The sequence below is a fragment of the Cyprinodon variegatus genome, unplaced genomic scaffold, assembly GCF_000732505.1.
Source record: "Cyprinodon variegatus isolate N-32 unplaced genomic scaffold, C_variegatus-1.0 Scaffold6, whole genome shotgun sequence".
In the NCBI taxonomy this organism is placed as follows: domain Eukaryota; kingdom Metazoa; phylum Chordata; class Actinopteri; order Cyprinodontiformes; family Cyprinodontidae; genus Cyprinodon; species Cyprinodon variegatus.
In genome coordinates, this window is record NW_015150459.1 from 2,139,862 (window position 1) to 2,150,697 (window position 10,836).

Below are 10,836 nucleotides of genomic sequence, written 5' to 3' on the forward strand. Positions count from 1 at the left end.
CTGCCTGTTTCGGGGGCGTGAGGGCTGCAGGCTGGCCAAATTGCCCCTGACTCAGAGAGCAGGAGGTGAATGAAACCACACCCAGGGTAGAACCACTGTCAACCTGAGATGTTTTTAGATTTCTGAACATTAGCACACACAAAACAGGGGGTTGGGGGTAAAGAAATGTGTCAGACTTTTTATAACAGAAGCCTGGCGGCGAGTTATGATCATGGTGTTGATGCCATGGCTGGCCACCATCCGACATCTCTCAAATCTCTCTAGCAGGTGGATTCATCAGATAAAGAGGGTTTGGAATGACAAATCCCTTCAAGTTCAGTGGGGCTGCTCTTCTTTTACAGGGAGGATAAATCGAGATTTGAATCGGACAGGTCACACAGAGTGTCAATGTGAAGTGGTTCAGTTATCTGAAAGATGTCCCATTTACAATCAGCTTACATATGTTTTAATTTAGGCATGCATGGGGCTTGGTTGGGGGATGATTTGGAGTGGTATGATAGGTGCATGATCCAGAGATTGAGACAGGGAGCTGGCGAGGCACGTAGAGGAGCCGTCAGATGCAGGGAGCGGGCATCCCCTGCGGACCTGCACTGCCAAGATGAAAGGCTGCTTAGTGTTGGAGCAGCATCATCAAACAGCCGCCTCCTCTTGCATCCTTTCCCCATCCCCCCTGGTTTCCCTCCATTTCTCTCTCTCTTGACTCTCAACACAATATGATATAGTTACGCCACTTCACGTGTATCAGGTTGCCATGGTTACCCAATGCCGGAGGTGTCAAAGCAAGATAACCCAAGGAGGCATTCACAGATCACCTGAATTCAGCTTGCCTCCTGTTTATGTGTTTTTCCTCACAGCAATTTGATTTATTTGTTTCCCTGACGAGCAGTACCATTTGAATACAAATAATCTTCGACGTAATAGAGATAGCAAAGAGCTAGAACCTCTCAATTGGAAATAATCCATTCCACAAGTATATTCTCAAACAAAAGATGCTTATGGTTTGATAGTCTAAATGACCCATACCAAACAAGGAGCAGAACTGTAAGAAAACCAGTAGTCTTTAAGATGTAAATGATAATAAAAAAAAAAATACACTTGATTTTATGAATTACTGAACCATTGACTGTACTTGCAGGCGTAAAGGATAATGGGAAAGTAATTGGTGGCACACTGTCTAATTGAAAGGATGGAGATTGAACGCAGAGGTGGAAAATGACTTATGTTCAAAGAAGTGTGTAAAATAAGAAAAAGGAAAATCTAGACAAGCTGAAATATGTAGCACTCAGTAACAAAAGAGAAAGCAAGCCTCTGAAAGGTTGCGATAAAGACAGAACAAGGGAGGGGTAGAGAGATAGGCATTGAAGGTTGATGTCAGAGGGTTGGATACATCCATTAGCCTTCCTTGCTCCTGGCTCAGTCTTGCAATTCACCCTCTCTCTCTTCCCAATTCAAGCTAGGAGAGCAAAGAGACAGCTGGCACAAAGCCAGACTGGCACCAACTTCAAACATAGAGTATGCTCAACCTCAGTGGCTTACATCAGCCCAGCCTAGGGAAGAAATAGAAAAAGACAGACAGATTGATGGGAATGAATGTGGGGATTGATGTGCAGATAGAGATTCTCTCAAGACGGATTCTAAGGTCACAATAGATTGGATAAGCCTGACATGAGTCTTACCCCATGCTGTAGTTTCTGACCCCTGAACCTAGCACTTTTCAAATGGCTCTTATGATTTAGCATGTTTATTACAACAGTTCATTATAAAATATGACTTCTACACATATTTTAAACGTTTGTGTTGATTTAAGAACAATTTGAGCTACATTGGACAATTAGATTTAAATATTTAACTATTTATTTGGTGATTTTAGTAACCGCTTGTTTTTATGTCTTTGCAGAACTCCATTCGACACAACCTTTCTCTCCACACTCGATTTATCCGGGTCCAAAATGAAGGGACAGGGAAGAGTTCCTGGTGGATGCTAAACCCAGATGGCGGAAAGATGGGCAAAGCCCCAAGAAGACGAGCAGTTTCCATGGACAATAGCACTAAATACCTTAAAAGTAAAGGCAGGATCAGGGGCAAGAGGGTAGGTCGTCCTGGAATTGGAGGAGGATCTGCTGTAAGGGGGCTTCAAAGCTCCCCTGACCATGGCAGTCCCTCACGTAAAACCCTACCAGGACCCGGCAATGCATCTGGAACAGATGGAGAGTTTGACGCTTGGACTGATCTTCATTCTAGGGCTAGTTCATCAGCTTCCACCTTAAGTGGGCGTCTCTCACCTATCCTTGCAGAGGGAGAACCAGAGGAACCAGAGGAAGGTGGCCTCTCTTGTTCTGCCTCCCCTCACCTTTATCCGTCCCCGACCAGTGCTCGCTCCCCATCTATGGGAGCGGGAAATCATTGTCCTCCACTTGAGCAGCTGCCTCAACTGGCTAACTTAGCCGGTGCCATAAGTTTGGATGAGCAGATGATGGAGGATGGCTATCAACATCATTGTCCACAGCAACATCAACAACATCCTCCTGTTGGAAGGAATAAGCACCAGACTCCTGTGTATCACTACAACTCTGGAATGAAGGGACAGGTCTCCTATGGAGGAGGAGTTTACAATACATCAGGGATGGGTATACTCCGTCATCACTCACCATTGCAGACCATTCAGGAAAACAAGGCTACCACTTTTTCTGGAACCATGCGGGCATACTCAAGTACAAACGCACTGCAAAGTCTACTGACAGGAGGTTCTGCTGTGCAGCAGTACTTTTCTAAAGACCTTATGTTGGGGCAGGAGAGGGAAGGCCATCCTATGATGGGTCAGACGAGTAATGGAGTAGGATCCAACCACCACAGCCACCATCCTGTGCACAATAGTGGAATTCATAACCATAACAGAACTCACAATCACACTCCTGGTCACAATCACAATAGTGTAAGCAACCACAATCAACCTCACAGCCTTGCTCACAATGGTCACAGTCTCAGCCGGAGCCATATCAACACACCACCCCGAGCAGCAGCCCTGACCACATGTGGAAACAGTAACCAGTTACAGACTTACAATCACAAAGCTCCCTACCTGTACAGCCCACCATCCCATGCTCATCTTCCTGCTTCTACAACCCTCCCCCCAAACCCAGCAGGTATGCTTGGCATGCCTCAAGACTCCTGTCATGTGGCTTCCACCCCACACCCCCGTCATAATCATTACCCAGACTCACAACACCAAGGCTTGAACAATGGACCCTACCACCATGGCCAGGGGATGGGTAATGGCAGTGTTGGTAGTACCTACCATAGCTATCACCAACCCTATCCCCATGATAGATTACCAGCTGATTTAGACATTGATATGTTCCATGGTAGCTTGGACTGTGATGTGGAGTCCATCCTTCTACATGACATTATGGACTCAGGGGAGGAAATGGATTTTAACTTTGACTGCTCCCTCGCCCAGGGGGTTGGAATTGGCATGGGAATGGGAATGGGTGTGACTATGGGCATGGGAATGAGTGGTCTGGCTGGTCCACAGCAGGCCCACAGCAACCAGAGCTGGGTCCCTGGCTGAATTCCAGAACAACATCTCCAGGACTGCAACCCAACTTATGAAGCACTGTGCTCAATTATGACATTCCTGACTCTGAACAAAGCCTACAGGACCAAGCCCCCCCATGTCTTATTTGTTGTCTTGACAATTGCTCTATCACCCCTGCTCTTTTTATCCCCTTCTTACTGAGAGATCTAGTTCATGTCAGATTAATTTTTTTCTTGAATCAGTTGTACTGTGATGACAATCTCTCAGCTGTGCTTGGCCGGCATCGCTTCTCATTTACCATGAGAACTGAACTCTGAATGCACTTTATCGCAAGTGGGTCACATCTCACGGTGCAGTGCCTTCACAGAGCAGCTCAGGCAGAGCTTGACTTGTTTTCTGAGGTGGTTGCAGCATTTGACAGGAACAAACAAGGAACACAACTAATAAAAGCGTCAGAGGTAGGAACCAATAACTAGATTTTTTTCAGTTGTGGCAGAGACCAATCGAAAACACCTTTAGGCATGTTGATTGGACGTTGGTTGCCCTGATTCTGTTTTAGGTTTGAACATGCTCACCCCTAAAATATTGTTTTTCTTTTACTAAATTTAAATGATTATTTCAACCAAAAATACTTTTTTGGAATATTTGTAATATAGTTAGGCTATATTTTGAATTAGTTTTCAGTTAAATCATTCAAAATAAATGTGTAATACATTTGCATATTCTTAGCTTCCATCTGACTATTTTGCTGCAGCCATATTATTTTAACTTCCCACAGATTATTGGGGGTTACATTTTCTCAAATGTAACATGTAAAGACCTCATTATCATCTGTTACAAAAGACCGTCCTAATGTCATTACATGCATGCCATCGTTAGTGGCAAGCATGCAATTTGGCAAATTAAAAATCTCATATCACCTTGCTTCACCTGGGTTTTTTGCTCCAGCATGCCCCCGCCCCTGTCTGGTGGTGCAGACTAAGTGACCATTTCTCACATCAAGCCATTAATGTGGCTTGATTGAAACTCAGCATCTTGCTTTTAATCTCCAAAGTGATGCAGAGGCAATGTGTCATTATTGAGAATTTAACATGTTGTCCTTCCTTGCTAACCCCTGGCTGTCTTTTAGCATAATGCACCAGGAGCTTTGAGACAAAACAGTGATTAACTTTATGTCACTCTGCCTGCTGTCCTGCTCTGAGAAGAGCCAATGTCACTGTCCGCTTTCCCACTCAAAGAGGGTACATAATAGAGAGGAAAAAGCCTCTTGTTGCAGTGGGATCAGTCAGTCTCAGATTTTATGCTCTTTAGATCAATGTGTGTGCTAAAGAGTAGTGTACTCACGTCATAAATCATCCCCATAATTTGTGCTTTGCTCCTATGTTTACAAATCTAATAACCTGATATTCAAGTTCAGGTGCAAAGGGATTTTTTTAACGGGATAGGTGAGGATTTTTTTAAGTGAGGTTCTGTTAAAATGGTGAATTACTATTATACATTCAGAATATTGCTTTGTTTGCATTTTAATTTTGAATAAATCAAGTTTTGATTCCAAAGGCTAAAGCTAATTTTAAGCCCAAAGGGGACTTTTGATTTAAAAAGCACTTCTTTCTCAAAAATGCCATACTGGTTTATGCACAAGCTGTTTTATGAGCCTTTAAACAGTCGTCAAATTGGGATAGGTCAATTATTTATACAATTGCTGATGGTGTTTTTAAGGTAAATGATGGTGGGAAGCAGTATGCCATCAATGATCTTCTGTGTAAAACAAAAGGAATGGAATTGTGAAATTTTTGTTTTTGTCATATTAGCTAATCTAATAGGCTTGGTAAAAAAAAAAATGTATTTTTGCTTTTTACACCTTTCTTAATTTTAATATTTTATTGATATCAGATCTTTCTGAATAGGTTACACTGGATAAGGGTCCAGCTGATGGCCCAAAGGTCGATAAAAGTAGACGATAGTGTCACGTTCCCAGATCAGTTAATCAGAATTATTACTAATCAAAGACCCAGTAAATGTTGTGCTGGCAAGACAGGAACTGAATACAGAAGTATAACAGAACCACACTTCTAAAATCTTGAACCACCTTAAAAAAAAAAGCAGGTAATCGGAATACTTAAACCATAAAATGAGGTTGAAATCCCAAACATTTATCCATGTCTAATTTTTGAGTGTTTATTCTGCTGTCTTGTAGTTGTTGTATTCTTTGAAACCTAAGGGGGAGAAAATAACAGGACTTGAACTATCATACTATAAGAATTCAATCCATTGGTGAAAGAATGATGGTGTAGTATGATCTTCATGAGATTCAATGCCATGCACCCCTCTCATGTCCTCTGCTCAGTCATTTTGTTGGTGAGGAGGTGTTTCTGCAGCTTATTTGCCTTCGGCCTTGGGAGAGCATAAGAGGAAACTCTTATTCTCTACATCCCTCAAGAAGATTCCCCACTCTTTGCTCCATACAGTCATAAAAAAGAAATAAACTAAACAAAAGATTGTAGGAGATTGGAGGGAGTAGGGGTTATTTTTACAGCCAAAGGTCAAGCATGGCACAGACTATCAGACCCATTATTGAGGTATATTACATTTATTTCAGGCTTTTTAGTTGCCCTGGTTCCAGTTAATCTCTGTGGATAATGCGTGGAATTTTATAAGTTCTGTGACCTCAAGAAGCAGTTCTTTTCTATCCTATGCTACAGATGGTTAGCAATTCCCTGCTATTGGAAAGAAAGCTATATATGATGTCTAATTTTCTGATATTTATTTATGAAACAGATCTGTCTTTGTCATTCCTAACTGTGATAGTTGTACAAGTCCAATGTCGTCTTTTTTATTTTCTTTTTTTTTTTAATGACCCTGTCCTTTTGCCAGTTTGACTGATTTTTATTTTGTAAAATCTCTCTCTGTCTATATATATATACATATATATATATAAAAAATGTACATTAGTTTTTAAAAATCTCAAAAGAATTATCAGTTTGCTGTCTATTTCTTTTTTAAAAGAATGTATCTCATCATTTGGTGACTGTTAAATAAATGAAATTTAAAGAAAAGTTTTGCCATTTTCTTATCTTTTATTTGATGTCTTATTTGCGCTAGTTATTTTGTCCTTGTATTATTTCAGCCACATGTTTTTTTTATTTAGAATATACCATAAAAGTTCATTTATATCAGATATTGAATTTTGAAAATAAACAAGTAATCTGAAATGGGACTTGGGAGGCCTACGTAATAGTTCTTTTCTTCTCCTTTGAAAAAAGGAAGATGCTTCTGATGTGGTTTCTTGTTCAGTTTTTGAATGGAATTGGCATCATAATCGACTCAAGCCTGCAATAGTTCCTGCTTCATTTGCACATTTTCTACCACACTTCTACCTTCCACTCAACTTTAAATTGGATACATCACTGTGTAATCATATTTATTTTCAATAACTATTACAAGGCTTACTCTCATTCTGCAGTTTGTCAGTAACTCTCAGCCAGATAACAAGTCAGCACTTCTTTCCCATGATTGTATAAGCCATATCATACACAAATAACAAAATGGGTATTATAAATTCAGTCAACCTATTTTACTCTAAATAGAGTATTTACAACTATACTGAGTGTAAATCTATTCCAGTGTTGGAGTCAATAGTTAGTGAAAAAATTGACAGCCATGTAGTGTAAGTTTTACTCTTTATGGTGTAAATTGCCAGCTAGTCTCTAGAGGTCTTCCTGATTTTGACACTGAAATTAGTAAAATTAACTTAGAAAAACTGACTCTAGCTATAGAGTAAATTGTACACTAATTTGGAGTGGGATCAAATGTTATCTGAAACAGTGTTATATTCAACTCTGTTAAAGACGTTAAAATAACACTTGTTTTTTTTTACTTTGTACAACTTGTATTTTTAATATTTTTTGTATGGTTCTATGTAATTTTCAAATCCCCACCCCCAAAAGAGTATAAAATCATACTCATCAGGGGTATGAATCATTGTTTTTATAAATCTGTATGTAATGTAACTAAAATACTTTTTTTCTATATAAGCTTATTTACTGGAATTAACATTTTAAGGATATTCTAATTTCTGAATTAATGATGTGAGATAATGTAAAATATATTCGTTTTTTTTTGTTCTTCATTTTTGACACATTAAGCGTCTCACAGATATAACGACCCTTATTTAAAGTTGTACTTAAAGCATAATGTTTAATTATGAAGGTAGCTGTTAGAAAAATAATAATAATGACAAAACAGAAGGGATGAAAGTTCTGTTGCATGAATTGTGGGAAGCATCTCTTAATTGAAAAATAACTGGAAATTGCGCATGATTAGGATAGACATACGGACATAGAAACAAAAAGCAGAACCAGATTTGGCTGGATTAGAGGGGTGTAAGTATCATAAGGCTTGTTATTTCCAACAAATCAGTATAGGTTGGCCACAGCTGTCCGGGTCCCATTGGAGGTGTTTTCACAGGAGGAGTCTGGAGCGCAACAGCGCCATACTGCCAGGCCCCAGGGGAGTCTTCGCCTCCATGCACACACATGAACACGCAGAGATGCAGACGCCACACCAAATGTTTGCGCACATGCATTTGAAAATATCACAAATTCACACATTTGCACAAAGAAGTGCACAGCTCCGTTATAAGACCCAGCACACTCACTCAAACAGATATTTCTCACTTATATGTACACTTTTAATTGACTCCACTTGGCAAATCTTCTCTGTAGGGAAAAACAAGTGAGAAATAGAGAGAAAGAGAACAACAAAGGTGCCAGGAAAAGGCACCAGGCAGCGTTTATTTAAAGCTAAAGATGCCTGACAAAAAAACAATTAAACCGTTTTGCGTGGTTCTAGGAGGTGTGATGTCTTCAGACATGGTTCAGAGACTTTATGAGATGTTGTGTGATTTCATGATTAGACCAGACTTTGTGTGGCTGAGTGGAACCCAAGACTCAGAGCCTGGCAGGAGGCCAGGGTCTTGCTTCTCTCTGTCTGTCTCCTGAGAGCCAGAGTTTGGGGCAGACAGTAGGGCACTTCAGTCCAGGTGCGGTGCCTCAGGGACGTTCTGCTCCTCTTTTCCTCATTATGAGAGCCAGAGAGAAACTGCATTACTGTGTCATTATTCATCCACTCAAGCATCTGGAAACAGGTACTTCCTCAGTTGGTGTAGTCCTGCTGTTGCAGAGACCGCCCTTGGAGCTAAGGGCTGGCAGGGGACATTGCTAACTGCAAACAGACAGAGCCACCCAGGCAAGACTCTGGGGTACACATGTCCTTGAGTACTTATGAGGAATCATCTCTTCTTACTTTCCAGGTGAGCTCTTATGTCAAGAACTTATTTTTTTCTTTCATATGACAAGTATATAAATACATTAAAATGATATGAATAATATAAATATGTAGCAAATGTTTTATTTTATGAAACATAAAACCAGATATATGCCCTCTTCATAAATGGCTATCTGAATACAGGAAAATATGAAATGTAAAGTTTTCCATGGGATTCTGGTAGTTTTGGACTGCACAACAGACAGGTTCACATAGGAGAGAATTGTGGCTGGCTGAAGTGGTAAACTGTGAGTATTGTGTCTTTGAATGTTAATAAAAATGATCACATGTTTTTGCAAATGGGAACCGAAACACAGCATTTGTAATGTTTTCTATTTTAATTGATAAAGCTATTTCAGATACAGTCAGTAGAGACTGTTCAGGGCTCCTCTCAGCTTGACCTTGGCTTGTCAAGGTGGGGCATACATTTACTATATTGAGCAGTCCCTACTCCCTAAGTAAATACTCATTAGAACCACATTTTGCTTTTATTATAACTATTTCCAAATTCCAGAGAGTTTAAACATCTTCTAGAGGGTGACATTTAGCCTTTTTCTCTTTGTAATATCTACCCAAATTCAGTTAGACTGAACAGAGATGGTTTGTAATTGTTATTGTTCGAGTTTTGCCAAATATTCTTAAGTGGATTTAATTCTTGACTTTTACTAGGTCATTTGAGCACATGAGTACAGTGTATGCCTAACCATTTCCCTGTAGCATTAGCTGTAGATGTTGTCCAACTGGAAGGTATATTTGTGCTCCAAACATCTCCATCATCTTACAGGTTTTCCTATCTCGATTTTCCTGTACTTGACTCAATTTATCTGTCGAAGAAAGAATCCCCACAGCATAATGCTGCCACCCCCATTATTCAATGGGAGGAGGATGCATTCAGAGTGATGTGCATGGTTATTTATTTATATATTTTTTACACATGGTATTTCTCTTGTCACCCAATTTTGGACTCATCTGCCCAGAACATCTTCCGACTTATGTTTGTTGAGTCCTTTATAGGACTTGTGACAAATTATGATTTTTCTTCATCTTTCTTGCTTTCTTCTCTTCAATGTTCTTTAAGATACCTGATTTATGGAGTGCAGAAGACAGTTTCTGACAGTTTTCAGTGCAACATTTCCCCTGAACTGTGTCATGCTCACCTTAACTGCACCACAGTTTTATGCCTGCTCGGTGTTAATCTTGGTCTTTACAGCACTATTTGTTAATCAATTCTCATAAAAAAGTGTACTTTTTGTTGGTCTTTCATGTTCAATCCCAATAAAACACAATAATGTATTTGGTTGTAATTTGATCAAGTGTAAAAAATGACTATTACTAATTTGATAAAAAAACTGTAAAAATGATGACAACCTCCTACGCTACAAGCAGTAACAACTGTCGGCTAAAGGAAAAATATGGTATTAGGTTAAAAAAAAAACATATCATTTTGCTTTAAAGCCTCTAGTCAGAGTTTGGTAAATGTCACAGTTCAACACTTTAGAAATTTAGAACCACGTCCGGGATGAAGAACACATAAGTTAACTGTTTGGAAATCACCGAAAACATTATTCTTCAACCACAGCAAACAAGACTGCCTCATTTCAGTCATACTCTGAGCCAGATTTTATCTGACTATCAATTTCTACCAGTTTGTAATGGTCTTATAAGTAAGTTGGAAAACAAGGCAAGTGTTTGTCTGAAATTGTGCATTATGTGCCATCTATAGGGCATTTGGATTGGGGCAACATGCAACAAGTTACTAAATCATATGATTTGTTAAAGACAGAAGGGATAAAACATGCAAGTTTTGTTAGCTCATAGCATTAAAGCTACAGTGTGTAATTTTCAGCGACATCTAACGTCCAGACTGCAGACCACAGCAACATGAACATCTCCCCCCCACCGCTTCTCCCCCCCAACAGTACGGCGAGCGTTATGGGACAAAATGTCTTCCATGACGTCCGCATCACCTACCTTCT

The 10,836-nt window shown here is 39.8% G+C and overlaps 1 protein-coding gene across 1 annotated transcript in view; it reads left to right on the top strand.

The window, feature by feature from the left end:
• Positions 1–6,530, top strand: part of LOC107085131 (forkhead box protein O4-like) — a 38,816-nt gene extending 32,286 nt beyond the window's left edge. Inside the window, exon 3 of the mRNA XM_015375309.1 lies at positions 1,898–6,530. Coding sequence (XP_015230795.1) covers positions 1,898–3,568 — 1,671 coding nt within the window. The 3' untranslated portion in view covers positions 3,569–6,530. The remainder of the gene's footprint in view (positions 1–1,897) is intronic.
• Positions 6,531–10,836: the final 4,306 nt, after the last annotated feature.